The following is a 25152-nucleotide window of genomic DNA, read 5'->3' as shown; positions in this document are numbered from 1 at the left end:
GACTACACCTGCAGACGGGGTTGTAAATTGGGCATGTGCTGACAAGAAACTGCGTTTTTAAAATATATCCTGTGTGAGGGTAATATTCAAATCTGCCTGCACACAGCAGAGATGCCTCTTGCTTCCTCTATTCTATGTTCTCCTTTCCCTTCGTAGTATTTACTGTTGCAGAAAGATTACAGAAGCTGCATACTCGAGTCTGGTGTTTTGTGGAGGGTGGTTGTTTGCCTATCTTGGCAATTTCAGTTCCCATCTCCATACAGTAGATTTTTGATGATTGTGCTTTTCTCCCTGCGTTTACCCCACAGATATTTAAGTCTGCTTTTCCAGCGAAATCATTATTCATTCCAGTTGTACGATATACAGACTGGTAACTTTTCTTCCCCCTTATCACATCACACACCCACCAAAAAATTGAACAGCTTCTTGTCAAAACTCTTATCAAGTTCCCTTTGAGTCAGCCATGTTTCCTCTTTACTTACTGGCATTTAGTTTTTCTGCTGCCTCGTCACAGCAGTTTATGAAGTCTCCATAAAGAAGAAAATTGCTGCATTTAAAAACAGCGATACTGCTGCATAGCCCTCTGTCAGTGTCCCTGTTATTTATCTGAAAACTGAAACTGTACCCTTTCAGATCATTTCCAAGGGAAACCTTTTACAAAACATAAATCACCTCCTGTTGGATGAGAAGGCATAAACACTTCAGCTTTGAGGGTTAGCCTGAGGTTTTAGAACAATAGGCGATCACTGAAATTTCAGTTTGGCCTCTGGTCAAGGTAGTTGTGGGAGTAAACATTTATTAACTGCAGGCTGAAACTGATAATCTGCTCCTGGCAATGTCAGAGCTGCATAAAAATGTACGCCCTTCTATCTGAATATTGTGGTCGTTGCACAATGTTTATAAAGAGATGGGACGAGAGATTTCTTCTTATTTTCGTTCTGAATTTCGTTGCTTTTTTTGCGCTAGACAGAGAAGTACATTTTTAAACAGAACAGAATAAGCACTTTAAGATGCTGCTTTCCAGTAAATGACTTTTTCAGTTGGGGTCCAAATGCCACAGTGACAGAGGCCTGCTTGCTTTCATGTCAAGACCTGGGTAAAGAAATTGAAACAGCTCTCAGTGGTTAGTGCTAGAAACAGCTAGCCTGTCTGTCTGTGTAAATAATAAAACAAACAAACCAAAAAAAAAGAAAAAAACCTGTCAGCCCGTCATACTAATTATTACGATATGCAGTGTCTTCTCTTTTTTAAACCTGTACAAAGATCAAAGCATTAGGAACAACCATTAGTGCAACATTTTTAAAAAAAATTCCCAGAAATTTCTGCTGGTTGCCCGGCAGACTCGTTGTGACACCAACACTTCAGGAAGTTGCTGTGAACAATTGCTCTGAAGGAGTGGGAGGAACCATCAAAAAGTCCTCAAAATGCCTGACACCTAACAAGCTGCTGCAGCTCATTAAACGTTAGTCTGAGTCTTTGAAAGCAATGCTAGATGCCAAGACGTTCTCTGTGTAGTCCTGGGGAAAAACAAATGTGCTTTTCAGAAGTTAAGACACGAAGAAGCATCACCTAATTCTGGATTTTTCATATTGGGATAAGTGTAAACCATGAGGAAATAGTTTTAGCTAAGGTGCCGTGCCCTCCGCTGAATGGCCTTTTCAATGACATAAAAGTTAATAACACAACAGGTAGCACAAGTAGCTATACAAGAAATACACAAAAGAAAAAAATACGGGGTTCCAGTTGAAGGTTAGTTCTGTGGAAATTACAGCACTAACTCTTGAGTAACTCTTGTCTTCATATTTTGTTTCCAAGGAGCCACACTTTCTTGTAAATGCGTAAAGTGGTCTTGAGCAATAGCTTTCCCAGCTTTCAAAGGTTTTCTTTGGACATTGTTTGCTTTTTCATTAATTTTTAGCCCATTTGCAGAGAAAACATTTCCTGGGAAAAGTTTGTATTTGGTTTTTTTTTTAAATGAATCATTCAGGCATGATAAGGGCACCGAACCCAATGGACAAATCAGTGTTGTAGTCTGCAGTCTGCCACATCTCGTTTAGCTGAACCTATGGGAAAAAGTCAGCGCAGTTTGACAGGTATAAAACAGTATTTTTGCAGCAACAAGGATGTCACCATGGTGTGCAGTGTGTAATTGAACTACAGGAGAAAAATATATGCTTGAAAGTCATGTCCTTAAGAAACAGGAACAAAACAAACAAACACAGGAAACTGGGAGGTATGTGGGATTACACAAGAGTTTGGCTAAAAATGGATCTTGTGGAGTGGTGAATCCAAATTTGGGACTTGAAATCATCATCAACATGTACAGAGGAGGTCAGGAAAAGGGCACAACAGGGATCTGTGGTTTGGTGGAATTCTAAAAATTAGATTTTGATCCACCATGAAATACTATCTGGAAATCATCTGATTGCCAATGGTTTCCTTTTTCAGCATGACAATGATCCCAAATGCACTGCTAATGCAATAAAAGCACACCTGGATGGAAAAACACAAAATGGGACACTGTCAGTCTTGGATCGGCCTCCCCAGAGCCAGAATCTCAGCATCAATTTAGCAGAAAATAAACAAAAAGCAGCGAACTTCCAAAAAAGAGATTTGAATGTTCTTTAAGAAGCCTGGAGAATTAATTCAGAAACTACTTGAAGAAATTACAAGACAGTTCAGGCTGTGTTTGAAGGTCATGTAAAATACTGACTTTCAAGCTCTCTGGAGTCATATATTGTATTTCCATGTATGTTATTTACCTGTAAATACACCACCGCATTTCCCATTTCCCTAGAAATCTAGAGAAATGAGGGGTAACTGAAGACTACTGCAATTATCATCGGTGTATAAAATAAGATTTTTCTGTAAAAATATGAATTGTGGATTATTTTTTTTTTTTTTTTTTTTTTTTTTTTTTAACATTTTGAATTTTGCTGCAGGATGAGTCATTTCATCCCAGTTTCACTTGAAACAGAATTTACATTTAAAAAAAAAAAAAAAAAAAAAAAAAAATCTAAATTAAGATTTAACTGATCTTTGATTGGCCCACTTCTGTGTATTCAGGGCGGAGAGCACTGCATCTATTCTGGTAACGGTGGTGAGAGAAAAAAAATGTATACTGTGAATTAACACATCCTCTGTCCTGCATTTAATCTTTAAGCTGAGGGGGAGTTTCACACGGTGTTTTTATGAGTGTGCACGCTTCTATTTATGTCGTAATTTTTGTTTCTGTCGGTCTTTCTGCTCTGGCATGGCATGAGTCACGCCTTCCCGTCAGAAGAAGATAGTCAAGGTCATTTTAGTAAATGTGGGTAAAGTTTTTTTGTGTTTATAGATGCATTAAACAAGGAAGGCACTAGCTCCTGCATTTTTCTAGTCAACAAGCCTGCTTATCCCAGATGTCAAAAGAGCTCATTCCTCCTTCTACACAATTAATCACCTCCAAACTGGGACTCATTTGGATATAATAAAACGGGACAGCTAATAGGCATTAGGGATACAATGAACTTTAATCAAAAACATCTATATTATTAATCTTGCTTTTAGGATAAATAGCAATTTGGTAGTCAGAAAACTGAAATATAAGCCACGGTTGTGCAAATGATGCAGCTACAGCTGAAATGACAATAAGCTAAAAACATTATGGTAATTTATTCCCAGTACTTTATGAAAAAGTAATCAGCAGTCTTGGAGCTCGGTGCAGCACATCCTTGTGTGTTTGTGTTTTGTGTGTGTGTGTGCTGTCTGTGGCTGTTAAATTATCCAACAGTTTAAGTTTGACAGCTAAATTTGTTTAACATTTTATTCAAAGCTATGAAAAACAGCAGTGCCTATTTGTGCAAGTGTGCGAGGCTTTATCAGAAGAGTCCATCAGGTCTAACTGATGCTCTGTTAATCTGAGCGGAGACTGGAGAGTGTCTGATTTCTGGCAGGGCATCAAGTCTAGTTGTCGCTGCCAACACAGCTATAGCATCTGCGCCATGATAAAATTGTGTCCGCCTTCTCTCCCCTGACTTGTATCTTTTAGTGGAGCCACCAGTACAACATGCAGCCATATTTGTAGCCCTTCCCTTTTTTCTCCTTTCCTCTCGTAAAAGAATTCAGCGACGGTCGCACGTCCCCCAGAGGGAGAAATTGCATTTCCAAGCGTCGTACTGTACCTGCCAAATGAACACTGAATACATTTCTGTGGGACAAAAAAACATTTCTGAGAGCTGTATGGTGTATCTTAATGAGACACACCATACAGTTGGGAGCTTGCTGTGGCTACTACAGTCGCATTTGAGGATTTTAAATATTTTCACTCATTAAAATGCAGAACAGTCTCTTCATTAGGATGCAACATATGGCTGAAATGCCTCCACGTCCAACATCTTTTAGACTCTGTATCTATCTGATATGCTCTGTTGGTATCTGCCCTAACCCACTAATCCTTTGGGAAGACACCTCTTTAAATATAGACTATAGCTATACTACAGTGATGTTTGGATTGATTGATACACAGCTGAGTTTTTCTGCCTGGTTGCACATCAGAACTGAAGAACGCGCTCTCGACCATATCTCGGGTCTGATCTGACAGCAGGGACACAGAGGAGCCCCTTGGCAAACGGAATAACAGCAGAGCTCATCTGAGCAGAACGGAGAGCAGACAGGACTGTGATTTACCTGGCTCAGGAGCAGAGAGGGCCAGAGATGGTGAGAAGGGCTGAGTTGTTTTTCAAATAAATAGACTTCATTGGGTAATAGGAGCTAATATTTTGATGGCCTTGTCTCTGGGTGCATCTCCTGTGGCCAGGAGTCTTATCTACCGGGGGCAGCAGTTTTGCCATTTTGGAAATATCAAGATGTGTTTTGACACATGCAAAAACAGAATATCCTGAATTTTACTCTTTTTAAATTCCCTCTGAAATTTAAGAGTGAACTTTGTTTGAAATTTGTTTTGTTTTCCTTCAGAATCTGAAAGAATATTAAGAATAGAAGCGATTACATGGAAAATAAAGTTCCTCCAAAACAGACACGCTAAAGATTGCTTGCCCGTAACACCACAGTGACTTCCTGTTCAAATAATTGGTACAGAAAATGATGAGAAAATGACCCAACTGCTCCTTTGAAATGGGACAGCAGCATTAGTATTTTAAAGTAAGTCTCAGTAAAACATGATTATTGTTTTGTAAAATATGGTCACAATCAGGCATTGTTAGATACACTACAAAGTAGGACGTGATGATTCACTAGTGGTCACAGTGCCTCTCAGTTTCTCAGTCAGATGCTCATCAGGTTCAGTTTTAATGCACCGAGCTTTCACAGAGGATTTGAGGTCTTCTGCTACCAAACCTCCCTACTTGGACTTTTACACTCTGTGTACGGCACTATGCCTGAATTCTTTCATCACAGGCTAGATTTATAAAATTTGAATACAGGCCTCAAAGAAGGTGTGGGATGTTTTCTAGTTTTTCCGCATTTTTGCCAGTGAAAGAAAAGAAATAAATAAATTAAAGGAACTCTTTTAAAGTTTTTTTTTTTTTGCTCAGCAGATCAGCATCAGCCACTGACGTCTGAATAATTTTATTTGTCATGGATGCAGTATTTTTATTTTATTGTTTTGTATCGTGTTGCACAACGGCACATGGCATATGTCCTTACAGTCGTCAGATTTGTCCCATACTTCTGTAAGCATGCCTGGAATCAGTGCAGGCACTGCTACTGTTATTCTACCTACCAGCAGCCATGTGAAACTCACGAATCCCCTCTGTCAGGTTACAGGCTGTGGGATTAAAGCCTTCTAAAATCAAATTTAAATACACCCTGTATTTCCTACATATTGGTTTTATGAATGGCTGGTGTTTGCTTGAAAACTCCCCTCACAGAGAAATGTGCTTTGTTTTGTTTTTTACTGACATTATGTAACCATTTAGAAGTGCATTATAAGAAACTATTGTCCCCCTTGGAGATTAAGCTGACCCTTGAGGCTGCTGCCATAGCAACAGGTTAACTTAGAATTGAAACCATAGGAGGTCTGAGATTGGTTGGAAAGTTGCTAGCATTTTAATGGTGTTACAGTGAACTCTTTGACTAGTAGCAAGCCTGGAGGACACACACACACACACACATACACACAACAGGAAATGGCATGATGTGACATCACATCCAAAGGACTTTATGACAGCTTGATTGACAGAATTAGTTTAGCTTTATTAATCCTAAAAATATTCACACTTAGAGCTCTGAACCGAATGTTTAGGCATAGTTATATCGCAAACGTGTTTTCCCAGCTGTCTTTCCAACACATCTCTCGCCCCATTAGTGCAACCTCGCTGTCCAACAAAGACCTTAGGTTTGAAACACAATGCCAATTAAAAGCGAAGAGTGCTGTTGGGCTTACTGCAGTTGTTATTTTGGGGATGTATAGTAATGAGCTCGCTGGTGCAGCAGCACTATGTGTTGTGGAGACAGCGGCGGACATTGGTGTTGGGTCATCGGACTGCACCTCAGAAACATTTGAGCGAGTGACACGGACCATCCTGATTTATCTTGTTCCTCCTTCTTGTTTACTTCACTTCATAGCTCACAAAATGGCTTTTTTTTTTTTTTTTTTTAAATTAAGGCAAACCTTCGTGGATAAGCTACAGCGCGAGCTTTAATGATTCTTCCCTGTGATAATTCCCTACGGGCTTTACTCGGTCCCTGACCCACACTCATTTACTGCAGCTCATTAGCCTCATGCACACAGGTGCAATATGACTCTGAGGGCTGTGTGCCCATCAAAGTGACCTTTCATTCTTCGCTCACACTAGGGAATAAATTATTTACTGCTTTTGTATCCGAGTCCGTTGTCTTTTTAATGTAATCAAGATTGATGGCGAAGGAAGGGAAAGGACTCAAGAGCTGAAGTTTGGTTAATAAAACCTTTAACATTTAACGACTGCAGCAGCATAGCAGCTCTGTAAAAAATGCCATCAGTTGAAGAAATTGCGTCGACGTAGACTCGGCGGCCGAAAAACCACCCTGACATCTAAATATGGTTAAGGACACAGCTTTCTGCAATAGCTTGGTAAACGGTGCACTGAATTGTCGAATATAAATGCGTGTTGTTTTTTTCTTCTTCTTCTGGGAGACTCTGCTGCGCTTTTGTGTTTCACAACAAAACAGACTCTTTTATTTTCAGTGGTATGTGAATCAGCAGTTCGAGACAAAGATGTACATCTTTGTATGGCACCGTTTCTTCTCTGCACCCCACTCCCCTCCCTTCCCCCGTTGTGGTATTGAGTTGACCTTGCTACTGTATAAACGCACCACAATGAGCAACCTCTGCAGGGTTGTGTAGAGATGGATGTTACATAAAAGGAAAAACTGGGACAAACTTAGAGAAGAGCTTCAGCGTTCCTTGGCATAGTTTCTCAAAGTTTTTGAAACTCTGCTGTTGTGTATTGATGATGGTGAGAGTGGGCGGGCTGCTGTCTAAAGCAAACCCAGACGAGATAAGTATTCAGCTGGGTTCAGGTCCTAATAATCATGAGAGTGTAATCGCCTAATCGCTCAAGGCCTCTTTGTGCCTTTGGTGAAATATCTGCATTTGTTGCTACTTCACTGATTTCAAAAACAGACGGGTCAAAATGTGTATTTAACCCCACAGACATGTTAAAAATAAACAGTTTATTATGCACCGCTATGAAGCTGTAAACAAATTTAAGGCTGTATTATTTAAGCGTTTAGTAATGTGCATAATTTGCAAACAGTTGCACTGATCATTAGGAACAGCCTTGGATGTTTTAAACAAAAAGAGGTTTCCACTGATAGTTATTGTTTTGAGTGCCACTGCTTATAAAAATCAATGTATTTATGTATTTTTTCTAGGGCGTCGGCAAGGATAAACAATTACACAAGTGATTACGTGTGGTAATCACACAATATCTCACAATACTGTCGCAGCACGTTTCCCATAGTAATGATAGCATCAGTGATTCTGAGATACTAAATATGGTGCAAGATGATCATCTTTAATATATCGCCTAAATAAGAGGGGAGAAGAATCAATGAATATGCATGTATTCTCTGCATGTTGCATTAGTGTGCATTGCTATTTTCTGGTAATTCGTTGTGTTAACCATTACTGCCTGGGTGTTTAAATCAAAATGCTGTGTTATAGCAAGAGGAAAGCAGACATGATTTATTGCTGTATCAATGCTGTGTTCCACCTCACGAGTGATGATATTTATCTATGATGTTATAACAGTCTTAAAGCAAAGAGTGACTACGCTTTGGACCGATAGTGGATTAAGGTGTTCACCCTGGTTCGTGATACTTCTGCACTCTCTACTGCATCCCTGATTCTCCCACTGGGTCTGAGACAAAGCCTGCAGTTTGTTTGTTAGTTCACTTAAGAGTAGTTTTTTTTGTTTGTTTGTTTTTGGGTGGTGAGGTGCTTTCTGCTGCCTCTTTATTACCCCCCCCCCCCACTGTCTGCTGACATCAAGCTGAGACTGCCAGCTGTTGCACAAGAAGCTGATGCGTCTGCTGATGGTGCGTAATCACCTCTCCATCTTGTTGAGTACTTATCAGATACAGTGCGGTGATGAGCTGAAGTGACAGCTCTGGCTGCGATGGGTCTGATCGTCTCCTCAGTGAGACTGTGTGGCATTCTCAGTCCGAAGCCCCGAATGAGTGCCGCCACCAACCCCCCCGCTTTTCCCCCTCCTGCCGTCAACACTGGTTTCTGATTACTGGCATTTTACTGACCTCCCATCTGTCCCGCTTGCTTTTTGGTTTCTTAATCCTGTCATTTTCATACTGTGGAGCTTGAGGGTTTGTTTGGCAGGCTGGGCTGCGTGCAAACACACACACAGTCACATATACAGCCTAGTGGTGAGAAGGAGCTACAGCTTAATTGCTGTCAGAGGGAGTACAGATGGCTGCATTAACTGAAGTTAAAACGACCCGTGTGTAAAACCTCTTGTGTAACTCCACAGGACAGTCCCACGCTGCTGCTGCCACTGCTGCTTTCATGACTCTGACTCAGTCAGATTGAAAGAGAAACCGACTCGCCACCAGTCACAGCTGCAGAAACTCTGAATCCAGGTTTCTGGAAAAACAAAAGTGAATTCATGCACGCCCCCGCAGTGATATGGTTTACACTTTGGAAATCACCCCTGTGGTAATATATCTCATGCGGTGCTCGTGCTGTTCAGAGACGGATCTCTTTTGGAAAGTCGCAGCTGACTGTGCTTTTGAGATTTGAGGAAAGTCTAAAGGTCCTTTAACACTGTACTCAGGGTCAGAAGAGCAGAGGTGATCATGGGGAATGCTTTCGTTTTGTTCTGATTTAAAATCGTAAACTAATAAGATAAGTTTGTTCACAAACTTTTGTTGGTTTACCAAAATAAAGCTGATAATGAAACACCAAATACAGCAACATAGATGTCTATAAAATACACAAATACCTAGTAATAATCACTAAGAATACACTTATACATACTCAGTTTTGCACATAAATGCAGCATAAATCTACAAAACAAAACCCAAGTCTACATTTTATGATCAACACATCATCAGAACTTAGTATTTTTGGTTTTCTCAGGTCTCAGCTAACGATAGGCTCTCAGACCTTTTATCTGCTTGCAACCAATGGGTGCTCAAATGTGATTGGTGCCTACAACCAAGATTATTACAGCTGACTAAACAAAAGGTTAAAAAATAACATTTTTAGTTACCTAAAATCAGAGTAAAAACAAGACTATAGAACATTAAAATAAAATAAAAATGTGATTTTGGAAAGATATAAAATGAAGAAAAGTAAAGAGGAAATGCACTTTTTAAGTTTCAGTCAGTTTGTTTAAATGTGTTATTACAGCCTGCCTGATGATGCTGTGATGAACACGTTTAGATTTCTATCATAATCTGTGTTTTTATTGTAATGACTTTGCTGATTTATCTAAATCTTGCCTTCAACATAGGTTTAGTCCTGCTGAAGGCATGACACTGAGGCTACACTGAAAAAAAGACCATGTTGGATTTACTTAATTCAGTAATGGGCATTGGTTGCACACAACTGTTTTGCTTTGGAAGAAACTTAAACAACTTAGTTAAATCAACAAAACTTATTCATATTCAATAAACCTGTGCATTTTGTGTTGATTAAACGTGATTGAAACATGTTTAGATGAAGTAAGTTGAACTCTTGGAATATTTTAATCGTTCATGATTTTGTCATTTTATTCCAAAACTATTCAATAGCTTTTACCCACTTAAATACTATATGTTATCTTCATATTACATAATGTTCAACAAAGTCTAGAGTCTGGTTAACATAAAAATTAAACGGATTTACAACAACTACCGTCCTCCTATCTTTATCCGAGTTGCAAGGGGGGCTGGGGCATAACCCTGAAGTGATAGATTTAAGAGGCAGGGTACACCCTGGACAGCTCACCAGTCTATCACATAGAGACTAACAACCATTTGCATTCACATTCATGGGCAATTTGTAATCCTCAATTAACCTAACTCTAACAACTGCATGATTTTTAACTGTGGGAGGAAACCAGAATACCCAGAGAGAACCCAGTGCAAACTAGCCAGACTGCGTTTGAACCTAGGACCTTCTTGCTGTGAGGCAACAGCACTAACCACCACACCACCAATCCAGGATTGACAAAAGTAGGAAAGCTATGATAAATCACAATAAATAGCGATAGCATACGCGTGGTGTGTGTGTGTAGTTGTCTGCCTCTTATAACTCCAGTGATTTTTCTGCAGTTTGAAATCTCATGTGATCTTGTGAATTTCATGAGTCCAGCAACTAACCACTAGATTGTATCATGTCATCTCAACAAGAACAAATTAAGTTGTTGAATTTCATACAAATCCTACATGATTTAATTACGTTCACCATAGAAACATGAAATTATTTTGTTCAAATTACAAGTTAGACGAGATGAAATCACATGCACTGTTGCGAGATTTAGCATTGCTATATTATTGACTTACTTCACTCGAACATGATATGAACAATTTAATATACCCTCTCTGCATATCATGTAGTTTCTACACTATATAGTTACACTTAACTTTAAAGCATGAGGCAATTGTGTTGAATACACGCAAGATGCTTACATAAATCCAAGAGATGGCCAATCCCTTTTTTTCAGTGTAGTAAAAACTGAACTGAAACATGCAAAAGTAAAATGTGAAAAAAGCTCATTAGAAAATACAAAACTATCATAAACAACTACAGCAACTACAAGTTCAACCAGATTACAAACTAAAGCAACAGAGAGCCTCCAGTGTCAAAAATCTGCAGGCAAGTGCTGCACATTCATATGCAGATATCTGTTGTATAGATATCCTTTTTTTTCTTCCCTTACATCATATGTAACTAAAGCCACATTACCATAAATAAAAAGAGCTAGGTATATTTACACATGAATAGACAGACTCCAGAGTTTGGCTCTCTAATGCGAAGACTCGCACTCATCAACATTTGAATTTAATCAACTTAGACTCTGAGCTTAGAAAAAAAATCTGAAGAATCCCTCAAGAAGTCAATCGAGTAATGAGCAAACCAGGTGAAAACACAGTTGAGTGTTTAAAATGCAGCTGTACCACTTCAGGGCTGTCATTTCTTGCTTCTTACTCCACATTTGCATTTCATCGCTCCAGCTGCTCTGACAGAAAACGATGCTCGTATTTAATTTTGATGTAATGTGTGTCCTCCGCAGGGGCGGTGCTGGCAAGGTGTCGTAGTTCAAACCAACATGCCCTTTGCTCTGGCAGCGGGACAGGAAGTGCGTGTGTGAGCGTCCCCCCCCCCGGTTGGCTCTGCTGGGATGAACATGCCACTGCACCAAATGTCTGTCATCCCCCGTGATGTCACCTCGTCGCGGGTGTCGGGCAGCGGGAAAGCTAAAGACAAGGACAAGCAGGTATGTGAAGAGTTTATGGGATAAACCGGGTCATAAATCTGAGGGGCGGGGACGCAGCTGACAGATATGGGACGGTTTTTATCTGTAGTTTTTGTTCCCTGGATGAATGATTTGCAGAAAGATCTAATTCAACAGGCCTGTAAGTGGGGAGAAAATGACTTGTTTTACCAGAAAGCCAAACACAAACTTTTTTTATGATCAGGAGACAAAACTCTAAAGTGGCTGTTAGGAGTTATGAGTCAGTCTGGAGTGATGGAGGAAGTAATGAAGCTGTTCATTTTCAGTTTCCCGTTGATAGTCACATTTTTTTCCCCTTGTCACAAACCCAAGCATAGCCCTTAAATTTTTATGACTCAAACCATTTTCTCAAAACTTTGTTAAATATCACCAAACCTCAGCATCAGCACTGTCGTCATAAACGTCTTAATGTGCAGTGCTGTTTCGTAGGTTCATTACTCCTAACCTAACAGCCTCTGAGAGCCACACATCTCTTCAGAAAGTATGTTTTTTATTTTTATGCACTGTGGGGGGAAAAAATAGTTCCCTCACATTTTCCCAGAGCAAACAAAGCCTCGGTTATGTTGTTGCAGCTTTTGTTTTGTCGTCGTTCCCGAAGCCTGAGTCGAGTGTTTCTGTTTAATGCCACTTTAAGTTATACTGTATTTACTGTCACTCAAACACCCACAGGAAGAAAATTCTCCAGATGGCTTAAAACTTAATTATTCTAATCTCTTTTCCTTTTTTTCCCCCATATTTACTGCGTCATTGCTTCAAACTGGGCTTGACAGGGTGGAAATGTTGTAAAACAACTTAGTGAAATGCCTCGGAGGAAGATTGGCAGAAATGTCAGCTTGAGCCCAGACAAAAGCAAAATGGTTTTAATTCTGTGTGACGAGAGCGCGAGATAAAATGTGCGAAGGGAGAATATTATCCCAGGTGTCCTGTCAGAGAACAATCAGAAAGTAAATTTTTTCTTTTTAATGCCGGGGGCGGCAATCTAAGCACAGAAACGTAAATTCTTCATTACATTTCCCTCACAAACAAATTATTTCTGCTGCCTGTGGGTTGAACTGAGATTTTTCATCTAATGAGGCCGGTCAAAGCCCGGGCTGCTTTTTTCCATTTGTGCCTGAAACCACCTTAAGGCCATCCGGTTTTGCAGTTTAAGGTGCTGCAGCACATGCAGGATTTATTCTTTGTGTTTGCGAATTGCTCGCCGTTTGTTTTTGTTTTTTGCAAAATAATTGAGTCGAATCACCAACTCTTATATTTTGCTGCTTTTAATCTGAATTTTTACCAGTCAAGAAGATTTTAACTACAAATTTCTAATCTGAAAACGCAAAGATTTGTGAAAATATGAGCTTCAGAGACGACGATTAGCGTCTGCCTGATTTTAAGGTTCTGACTAAATATTACTCTTCGTGCTTTTTGAAGCATCAGGCTTCTTTTTAAATTAGGCTTTTCATCATGTTTATCGGTAATAAAAAAGAAAACCAGCAGTACAGCTGTGGCCGCATTCAGTCTTGCACGGACTTTATCTTTCTTCTGCTACTTTCTCTCGGCGTGCTTCAGCATTTATCAAACAGCACACTGAAGTGCTCTCAGCACGAGAACAAAGCGAGGCGCTACGACGATATGTGGGTGACCCTCTCTTTCTCCTCACCCTCTTTTAGAGCTTCACCAACTGCAGCAGCGCAGGTGTTCCCACCAGGTTTCCTGTGTTTTTTACCTGCATGCACACACATATTACTGACTGATCCAGTGATGCGCCCGGTCTGTATTGGTTATGAAACTTAAGAGTCATTGCAGAAGTGAAAGTGAACGGAAATTAACTCTGAGACTATTTGACATCATCCTGCTGTTTAGACAGGAAACGTGTTTGTGGAGCTTGGACACCTTTTTTGCAGAGTCCATGTGAAAAGGGATTGAAGGGTTTAAATCTGAGAGCAGTTGTAGGAAGGTTTCTTCAGTCTGTTGGGAATAAAAGTGAAACCTTAAGCTTTATGCTGTCTGGGTGGCGGTGTTTGGTTTCCCTACCGCAATGTTTGCTAACAGTGTAAAGGTCCAAGCTTTGTCTCTGCTTAGCCTCTCACTCTGTTTCTCTCTCTGTCTCTGAGTGTCTGTGTCCTGCTGGCTGAGCTTCCTTGTCTTTCTTTTTTTTCTTTTTTCTTTTTTTTTTACCCCCTTGTGGAATAACTGGATAAACAGTAACGATTCCAGTCCTCCCCATGGAGCCATCAGCAGAGAGGAAAAGGAGAAAATGAGTGTAGGACAAGAGAAAAGGGGGGAAACAGCAAGCATTTACTGTGAATGCTGATGAGCTTGAGGGTCCTGGAGGTGTGTGCGTGTGCCCGGACTTTAGTCACAGAGTGCAGACCCATCTGGCCCTCTCAGACAACACAACTGGTCTTTTAGCGCCTCGAGGAAAAAGAAAACGCACAACTTTCCTCTGCTTAGGATTCAGAGTTAGTCAGCTGCTCCTTCGGAGAGCAACACATCTTGTAACTGTTGCTGGCCCCTCTTCGGCCTCGCTCCCCCAGCTCCGCTCAAGTTCATTTGTCTTCTTCGAAATCCTCTTTGGCGGTGTGCTCACGGGCGCTTTGTCTGCACGCTCGAGTCCTTCACTTGAGAATTCATGTTTGGGAAGATAAATTGAGGTTTAAAAATATTTTAATAAGAGCATCAAATGACTTACGAAAGTTTTATTACTTGGAGGGGTGGGTGAAAGAAAGTTCTCAGCCTTTGCAAATAAAGCGGTCAGATTTGTTTGAGTCTGGGGTTTTTGATAAGCTCTGCAGCAAATGGATTATTCATGAGTTGACAATAAAGTAAAGCTCTGGAACATGTTGCCAGGTAAGGATGGAGAAAAGCAAACTGACTCGGCTATTTGCGATTCGTAATGCTTGTGGGGAATGTATGCTTAGCTATCTGTGTTTGCTTGCTAATTATCGTGGCTCCATCTGCAGGGTTACTTGCTGCCTGTTTATATTGTATCACAAGAGCAACGTGCGATCATGCCGCATGAACAGAGAAGGAAAGCCTCAGTAGGTGCAGCTGTGTCTCTAATTGTCATACTGACATCTACTTGATAATAATGCAGACATATGGGATCTCAATAACACTGGTATTATATTCAGTAGCATGTTTCTGTGACTGTGCATACACCGAACACTGTGATACCCGATACCTGCCCTTTTTGATGCTGCATTTATTTTTTTATGAAAGCACAGAGAGCGCTGGAGGCTTTTTCCTTCAATAAGTGTGTGCCGGAGTCAAGGACAGAGAGCACTGACTGTTTCTCCTCTGATGTTTGGCGGTTTGATAACAGCTGCCGCCGTGGCGCTCCTGGGCACTGATGGAGCATTGTCGGGCTTTGTAGACCAAGATCAAACACTGACCACCGCGGCAAAAACTTAACAAAGCCTCCGGGCTAGACTGGGACCATTTAATGTGTCTGTCTTTGCTGTCATAATGAAGCAGTTGTTGTTGTTGTTGTTGTAACAGAATCTGGTTTTGTTCCTCGGGTTTAATGCCGTTTGTCCACCATTTGTCATGTGAAAGGGTTCGTACATTATTTTGAATGCGTTCCACAGTATTTTAAATGAAGAAAAAAGATCACTAACATGACAAAAATGAAGCGCATCCCTACATTTATCACCCTTCATATGCAGATTTGATGCCACAGAGAATGACAGGAGCGACTTGTCTTATTTAAATATCTAAAACTGAGTTTCTGTATATCTCTTTCCTAATGAAGTGTGTGTGTGGGGCTATCCTGGCACGATCTAAAGGCTTCTTTAGAGACTTCAAGGGGGGAAAAAAGGTTGAGGATGTGTTTCAGTCTGGCAGGGGATTTAAATCATTTCACCCTGAGGAAAATTATCTACAAGTGGTGTAGATTTCTGTCATCTGCCAGTTTGTTTGGGACTCTAGAGCGAAATTGTTAGTGTCAGGGTGCTTATATCAACAGTCAGATAGATGTGGTTCAAATTTGATGCTTACTTTTTCAAAAAGAGCAGAGCAGATAGACAGATATCTGTCCATCTGCCAATGCACACATAATGGCTTTTTAATGCATGTGTGCCGGTCTTGTGCAGAACCTGTATACGAGTCTGTGGGCTACTCTTCTCGTGCTATTGTTAGTCCATCAGTCAGCCACCGTGAAAAGCGAAGTTGTAACCTACAAAGAGCTGAAGTGAAACAGAGTGTTTAAAAAAGAATTACAAAGTGTCCAATACAGACACTGTCTATGCTTTTCATTATAATCTTATTTTTGTTTTCTGGAGCTTCCTCCGTTTGCGGTGACGTACAGTATGCACGGAGGGGGGTGCATACTTTTAAGCTCTGCATAAGCAAAAACCAATTCAAATGGACACAAATGTATTAACATACATTCGCTCTAAGATTAGGCCTTTTAAAATACATGTGCTGTACAAGTAAGATTTGACAAAATGAGTATTTAAGATTACATTTTAGGGGATTTCTTAACATTGCAAATGATTTATTTCATTAAAATGTTTATTAGAATTCACTTATAACTTAATTATTGTCAAAGAACATCATTATGAAACCGTTGGCTAACTGGTGGTATTAGTAGCCCTAAAATAAAGAAGGTATCAAAAGAGAGCGCTCACCGTGACCCGATCACTGCGCGGATTTCAAAACTGACCTCACGGTTGGCTACAAAATTTATCACCTCGTCCTCTTCACCACACCTGCAGCGTCTCTCTCACCCGTCGTCCACTCTGCTCCGCCTCAGTCTGCTGCCCTGCCCTCGTCAGTGAAATCCGGAGCACAGCAGCCGATTTGGCTGCTGTGCTCCGGATTTCACTCTTTATTTACTTGGATTATTTCGCCACACTCTGGGCTCTCTGCTTAGTTCAGCTACAGTGCCCCCACTGCTCTTCACAGCCAGCAGCCCACCCAGTTCTCCACATGTCCACTCACACACTCTGCCAACCGTGAACCAGTCAGCCCTGCAGTCATTTATTTTTTTTAAAATCTAACTACAGTCTTCTGTTTGCTTATCTATCAGTCACATCTAGCTCTGGTAGAGTCTACTGTTTAAATCCAATTTTAAAAAGTTGCGAGGAGACTTGAAACTAACAATATCCTCAAACATCTTGTAACTGAAAGACTGTTGCATTGAAGAGCGGTCAGAAATTTCACCAAACCAATGAGCAAAACGCCTACAAGAAGTAATTTCTCCAAAAGTCATAAATGATCAAATCTTGTCTTGTGTTTTGCTCCAGATACATTTAAAAAAAAAATTGTATTCCTGAACAGGACGGGATGTACTTACTGCTTCACGTAACTTTGTTAGTGGTTGAAGCATTTCTGCTGACATGGCAGACAGACTTGTTTACACCCAGCACTACTATATCTGTTAAACATTTTCCAAAAGGAAAAAAAAATACTGTTCAATGAAATTCTACAAATGTATTTTTTTTTAAAAGTGAAAATATGTTTTTCAGCCCCGAGGCAGAGAAACATATTCCAAACATTTGGTAGATCAGAACTGTCCAAATCAGTCCCCTCCAGATTGCCGTGCCCCGGGGCTTACAAATGGAAATACCATGATATTTGCCCGTAAAGCCTTTGGGCTGGGAAAACTCGGCGTGAAATGCTGAATTATCAGGAAAAGGAAATGTTTACATGTTGTGTGACTCGACTGTTAGGAGTAAAGCCGAGGCGGTCACATCTAGTTGGACACAGCTTTGGTTAAGTAGGAGAGTGTGACTGGTTAAATGAGCACTTCAAGGGCAAAGGCACACTTTTAAACTTAATGTAATTTACAGTAATTGTGTTTTATCTGCGATGTATCTCTAACCAACCATGTGCACCTATACTCTATGCATATTAGGGCTGCCACGATTAGTCGACTAGTCACGATTACGTCGACTATCAAAATCGTCGACGACTGATTTAATAGTCGACGCGTCGTTTGAAGCTTTCTAAGATCACAAAAGACGCAGGAATAAGTAGTAGGATTTAAGAGTGTAATAACGGACTGAAACAGAAGATGGCAGCACTGCATTTACAAGGATGCCAGCTGCCATTAAACCCCGAAGAAGAAGAAGAAGTAGCTCTGTCCCAGAATTCATAGCGCAGCCCAGCTCAGTTTCCAACAATGGCGGCAGCTAGTTAGTTTTAATATTACTGTTATTATTCTTTCTGGGTCACAAAATAAACGTTTAACATATTTTCAGGCGAGAATGTAACTGTGTAAACCTCAAATATCTGGTCAGTTTATCAAGACACCACATATTTTCAAAAGCGCTCCGACATTTTCGGAGACGTCTGTTAACTACTAGCTCAATAGCTAGCCGGGGGCAAGGCTCACTACAGCCCGTGAGAACACCGGACTCCCGGCAAATCGTTTTCAAACCCACCGCCGTCTTTCGCTACTCAGGTTTAACATACATAAGTCAGTTAGATAACTTAAAAATGTTATTGTTTGGCTTTTTTAGTATTTAATTTGTTCCTGAGTAAATCGGTTTGGCTGAGATTAAAGTTATAGTTTTTACACAGCTGAATAAACGTCAAGCAGACAACTGGTTATCAGAAGTGTGAGATGCTCCAGAATATACTCCGGTGTCCTGTTATATTTTAGATAGCAAGGAGTTTATTAAACTTTACCGAAACAATCTGTAAATCTCATTAAATTTAATAAACTATCATCTTGTCTTTATTTTTAGTTAGCACATATCTTAAACACTTAAAGCTGTAAGCTAATGGTAGTTATATAAGAGCAGATGCATGCTGGCGCAATAAGCTGTACGTTTTACGTTCAATGGATGCATGATCTGATTAGTCGACTAATCGCAAAAATAATCGGTGACTAGTCGACTATCAAAATAATCGTTTGTGGCAGCCCTAATGCATATGTAACACAAACACAGTGTGTGCACATCATTTCTCTGCTTGCCTATCTAACTTGCGCACATCATCCCGGTGTAGATGTTCTGAGGCCAAACTGGTGCCCCTGTCTGTGCATAAAGCAGGATCTGGGGAGAGAAGATAACACATAGGCAAAATGGCATTCTCTCTATTCTGGCTGCAGTTTTCATAAAGGTATGAATGTTATGTGTCAGCAAACTAACCTACTTTACATATAACGCTCGACCAATTCAAGAAACTCTGCATCCTACCTTTAGCTTCATGCAAAATGTGACTGATGAAAACTGAAAGATGTGAGTAAGACTAGGAAGTGTCATGTGTTTGTTAGTTTAACCCATAAGGCTGTAATTAGCACTTTTATATTAAATAATAAAGACTTTTCAGCACAAACTTGGAGGATTTCCTACCCACGCTGTATTTGCAGTTTTCTGTAAAGCTCCTCTCTCCATATTTGATTCAGCCTCACTAGAAGTGCTTTTGAGGACGTGCGCTCCGGATGCAGGTACACGCGCCGGCAGCTGGTGTTGTTGTTCTCCCCGGTCTGTGCAGGACTTGCAGGGGTCTCCCAAAGGCCCCCGGCTGCACAGAGCCACTTGAGGCTGAAGTGCTAAAAAACGTAATTAAATGTGGAAGAGTCGACATGACAGCAGCGCCTTTGAGGACCTTGACTGCTGTGAGGAAGGACTTTGCTTCACCTTGTTAAAGATTTCATTTCATTAGCCCCTATGATGGCTCCACGGGTGATTTTGCTCTCTTTTGGTAGCCGCAAAAGTCTGCGCTATATTAAGTTTTATATATGTGATTACAGCCGACCCGTAGCAGAAGAAAATAGACTTCAAGAGAAATGGCAGGAAATAATTACAGTCCCCCGAGCTGCTGTGTGTGCTAGTAGACATGGCACAATATGCACCACTAAAACAGAATGCAAAGAGATTTTTCTTTGTCTCTAGCGTTAGGGTGAGCGTTTCAGAAGGGCAGCTATTAGAGGAAAAAGTGGTTAAGGGGACACAATCTCTTCTAATTATCCCATGCCTCATTGCCTTCCACCACCCCCACCCGTAGTCTCTCACACACCCCGTATAGGCACGGTTTCAAAGCTCGAAATTAACACTTTGCTACAAAAAAGGCCAATCAGTCAGTAAATGTATGTATACATTAAGCTGCACTTACAGTGGGAGTCCTCTTAGGAACAACATAATTTCATGATATCGTAATTTGCATATTCTGTGGGCTGTTCTCTATCCTAAGCGGACAGATGTATAGCTATTAACCTAGTCACCTGTGGAAATTTGTTCAGCCCGTCACTCACTGCAGGGACAGAAAATCCACCGAGTCCAAAGGGGAGGGGAAAAAAACTCTCAGTTGCAAATTAGACACTTTGCTGGAATAAATTTTAGGGAACCAATTTAATTTTTGCACCTTGTTACAAAGGTGCTTTTTTTTCCCCCCTCAGATTTTTCAATATCTCTGTTAAATAAATGACTCTGGTTTGCAGTGCAGAGCAGCACAACTGAAGAGCCAGCAGATAAGCAGAGACAGACAAAGATGAATGAAAAAAACACAGATAAAATTATTTCCAGGAGGGAGTCATGAAATCACCACATGAAAGGCTCAATCTGGTCCCCTTCCCCCTTTGAGATGCTGCTGCCTCCTCGGCCTGTGCTCTGTTTCCCATCCGGGCCCTTCTGTTGCTCCCGTGTTCCCTGGAAAGCGTCTCCGTGGGGTTGTCTGAGGACGGCGTTAATTGTCTGTGACATGCTGACTTGACTCTCCTGACTCGAACAGCCCCCAAACACTCAGCCAACACCGCCAGCCAGATCAATGGTGGAAACTCTCTGAGCTCTCCCACAGTAAACAAATTCATCTTCTTCGGGAGACACTGCAGATGTTTCTCTCACTGCAGCGTGACGTCTGCCACGCAATGGCTTCCTGATGTATGCTATTCATGTGGGGCGTCGTACCCCAGGTGTGTAATGAAAGTCTCACAGGACTCTCAGTTCTGTCACAATGTGGTGGACACACAGGTGTATAATAAGTCTCTTGTGAGAGGAAAGAAAGATATAGTGGGCAGAAATACTTTCTTTTCTTGGTAAGATGGTAATCAGATTCCCAGTGGTCGGTCTGTCAGAGAGGAGGTTTATTTCATGAACTCCTGTAGGCACAAATGCACAATAGACTCGTACTACCAAGGCTTCATTTTCTTTCAGTTCCCGAGTCCCTAAATGCCTTCATCTGTACTTCTCAACGCTTCCCCTCTGCGTCCTGTCTCCTTCCATCTCTTTTTCGATCATCTCAAGGTTTTATCCATGACCACACTGTGAACTCTTTCCTGTTGTTGTCTAGGGAGCCACAGTTATGGACTATATTTAGCCATAGTGTACACATAATGCAGTTCACTTCCAATGCAATATAATTTTATTTAATTTTTCTTTGAATTAAAGCTCAGCTAAAGGGCATCAGCGATCTATTTTTCCCCATAGAAAGCTCTTTATTTTTCTCTACCTCATCCACACCGCTCCACGCTTGCGGTAGCAGCACTCCAGGGGAGCCTGACCCACAGGTTCACCACCTCCGTCAGCCACCTGCCAGTGTATTTGTTTTTTTTTGTCTGTGTATGTCATGAAAAGCATCTGTTATTGGAGAAAGAACTGTTGTTTTACCCCAACCATGAGGTCATTGCCTTTGTTTTTGAGTGAAATTGCTGACCGTTGGGTGGATTGACATTAAATATGATAGAGAAATTTACGTGTACTTTAGTATGAATGGAGTAACTTGTCCTTTGATCTCTAATCAGGCATCGTCATCTGAATCCAGTGTATTTGTAATAATCCCTCATAGCTGAGCTGAGCTGAAGCAGACAGTCGTTTCCCCTGAGTGATTTATTTTTTTTTCTCCATTTTGTTACACTTAAATTTATGAGTATGTCATTTTATTAATAGGACTGATGCCCATAACCATTAAAGTGTCTCCCAAGTCACAGAAACCAGAGCTACCCCTTTAACGTGTTTAATGCTGGTACACTGTGTATGCAGACTGACAGGACTTTGTTTGTGTCTCCACTTTACTGAGAGCCTTAAATGGCACATTTAATGGTCACTTTGATGACAAGTTTGAGGATGGAACAAAACAAGACCGCTTAAATATGGTTGTTTATACTTTAGACACGAGAGCCATCCAAAGACTGGAGACTCTAATTGGTATGTTTGGAGTCAGTTTAAGAGCCGGATTTAGACACCTTTTAATTTAATGATATCATCCACATTTGACTGGGAGTCATTTCAGAAAATAAGCACATTGCAGCATGTCGGCAAACATTCACAAAAAGTGCATCTGAAATCTGTGCAGGCTGAAACTTAGTGGAACAACAGCTACTTTTGTAGTGTAACATGCAGGGTGGTGGTTCACAGCTGTTTTCATTAAAAGTGAATTGAAAAGGCACGGAGGAAGGAAACAAAGACTATATTAGGTCTGTACCGATTACTGAAGCAAAAACACAGGTTTGTTTCCTTTTTCTGACATGCCCGATGGAGCTCAGAGAGTAACAAGTCTATTCAGGTTCTGTGCTTTTGCTCAGTGTGTTTATATGAAAGAAGTTTGTAGTTTATTTAATTTTTTTTAAGTTACATTAGAAACAGATTTCTCCCCCTTTAAAGACTCACTGTGTAGGAGTGAAATAATCACCTATAACTAAAATCACTGTGTTCTTACTGGCTTTGAATGAACCCTTTATATCTCCATAAGGAGTCTGTCCTCATCATAGAAGCTGGCCTGCTCCACCACCAGGTTTTTAAAGTACAAGGTTTTTTATAGTGGCGTGACAGAAAACTGCATATTCTTCTACAACATAAGAATGGGAGAGGTGCAGCTGGATGACTTCAGTTGGTGGTAGCAGCAGCCTCACGCAAGTCGCCACTAAATCCTGCACGGGCTCCTACAAGTGTGCACAGTACAGTTGTGTAATGTGTAAATTTATTGATGTTCAGGGGTCTTGTTGTAGGTGGGTGAAGTCGGACTCACTATCCAGGACACTAACGGCATCAAGGAGTCTTGCAAGCCTGGTTTCTCTAAAATATTTTCTAGCACAACTTGCACAAGATGTGACAGCAATCATTTGTGTATCTACAGTAGTTTGGACTGAAAGCTTAGCCATACTGAACATCAAGTAGCTTTAAGCTTTACCGTATGTTGGACCAGCTGTGAGGTAAGAAAGTCATTTTTGAGGAAGCTGATGAAATATTTTTAAAACTCACAATAGCACAAAAGCGCATTTTAACATATTGAGTTCAGGGCTGGGCAACTAAGGTGCTCTCATTCTAGTTTCACATAAACACGAGTAAGTTAAACACTTAGACTGTCACGGTTATCAAGACATTTAGGTCACTTGCAGTTATTATGGTGTGCCTTGGTGATCTGGTTTGACCTCTTTTGTGCCATCGCACCAAACAGACTGAAAACATTATGATGCTGTAGGCAGGCTAAGAGGCTAATATCAGTCCTGTTTACTACTTTCTAGCAGAGAGGCCTCTCTGTATAGCAGATAGTGAGCAAAATATGTATTTTAAAGATTTTTACCCTGCAGCCGTAAGAGGCTTATGTGGTATTGTTGTCACCCCGCCGGGCGGGCCAGTGGATACCAAGTTTGTGAAAGCGATAACTTGAGAACATGGTGATGTAGGCGCTTCAAATTGATACCATAGATAGGATAGAAGGGTGTGTCTGCAAAAAAAACTCAGATAAATTAGAATCTCGGTGAAGTTCAAGTTTCCTGAAAATCCTGTGAATTCGATAACTCACGATGGAAGTCATCTAGGATTTTAAAATTACCATATCATACCGTACCATAGGTGTGTCTATTAGGGGGCAGAGGGGTAGTAATTTGGTATTTGTTTATTTTATTTATGTCATGGGAGTCGTAACTACTTAAAGAAGAGCGAAGAAAATAATGCACCCTTAAGCTTGATGCAGAACAAACAGAACTCATTTACTTGTAAAACTAAAGCATGCTTCACAATGAGGGTTGAAATGATTCTAAACTGTGCACATGTAATAGACACCCCCACCACCACACGCACCACACGCACACTCCCCATCACCACAGAGACTGCTTGTGGGGTCCAAAGTTACACATAAGTTAACATTTGAATCAATTATAGAAATTGTCTTTTCACTTCAACTGATCGTCCTCAAGATGTACTATTGCCCACCTGTCTGTTACATTTTATAAATCAGTGAAATCATTTATGTTACATCGCCATATGATTTCCAAAGAAAACCATAAAAAAGCATCTTTGAGTCTCACGACGAACAGATGAGTGGAAATCTGTCAGGCTTTTTCACCGTGGGCATTTAAATCATCTGCTGAGTTTCCCTATTATGTTTTACTGCAGGGGGCTGTGCTATTATGCTACAAAAAGAGAGGGAGAAAACATCCGCAAACACTTCCCTTAGGTGGAGTGGAAACCAGATGTTTGTTGCTTGGAAGTCTCAACAGCACATTTTCTTTCATTTTCAGCATCCAGGCACAAAATATCTCAACATGTCACACGGCTTGTTTCGAGAGAGGAACTCTGTCTACAAGTGTTTTACTTGTAGACGATTTTATGTAAATTATGTATAGTTTGAGACGAATGTTATTCTTTGACCCTGTGAAGCGAATATGTTTGTGCGCCGCTAGACTAGTTCAAGACAAGAGAGTAACCGATGAAGATAACGGGCAGTGCGAGACGTAATGACATGTAGCACGGGTCATACGCTACTCTTGAACCCATGAAATTGTGTGCACAGTGCTCCTCTTCTCTCCCCTTAGCCTTTGGATGGTGCTGCTGCATGAATGCACTAGCACCCGGTGTCCTGATGAGGTTTTCAGTGAGTACTGCAGAGTGCAGAGGACTGCGGCCTGACATTAACATTCACCTCCATCTACCGAGAGGAGAAATGAGTAAAGGTAGAGTGCGCCGCGCAATCACAGTGAGAGGGGCCAGGTGAGAGTATAAAGAGATAAGGTGAAAGAGAGCACAATTATGGTCTGTTGTAAACAGCGTGAAGGAAGCGAGAGCCTGTCGTTGCCGTAGAAATGGAGCAAAGACTGAATAAGAGTACTATCGGCAGGAGTGAAGCAGCACGGGCAGAACGTGGAGAAATAGTTTGCCGTTCGCCACAGACATGCCACAGCTCTGCTTCTGTCGGAGCTGTCAAAAGCCGTGTGTGCTAGGAGAGCGCCGTGCTTTCCCACTTTGCTACTTCAATGAGTATTCAGGCAGCGCACCCTTAGAGGACCGATACATCCACCCTCTATACTAGAGTCCCCTGTTGCCGATCTCAAGAGCAGCCA

General features: G+C 41.0%; 1 protein-coding gene across 2 annotated transcripts in view; it reads left to right on the top strand.

The window, feature by feature from the left end:
* The window catches only part of marchf8 (membrane-associated ring finger (C3HC4) 8), a 92018-nt gene that overhangs the window by 13970 nt on the left and 52896 nt on the right, over nucleotides 1-25152 (top strand). For both annotated transcript variants that reach the window (XM_003451925.5, XM_019366474.2), the window contains exon 2: nucleotides 11718-11921. In XM_003451925.5, coding sequence (XP_003451973.1) covers nucleotides 11826-11921 — 96 coding nt within the window. In that variant the 5' untranslated portion in view covers nucleotides 11718-11825. The remainder of the gene's footprint in view (nucleotides 1-11717; nucleotides 11922-25152) is intronic.

This window comes from Oreochromis niloticus, linkage group LG13 (genome assembly GCF_001858045.2).
Source record: "Oreochromis niloticus isolate F11D_XX linkage group LG13, O_niloticus_UMD_NMBU, whole genome shotgun sequence".
Classification (NCBI taxonomy): domain Eukaryota; kingdom Metazoa; phylum Chordata; class Actinopteri; order Cichliformes; family Cichlidae; genus Oreochromis; species Oreochromis niloticus.
Note: the sequence above shows the minus strand (reverse complement) of the source record. Positions and strands in the feature narration are given on the sequence as shown.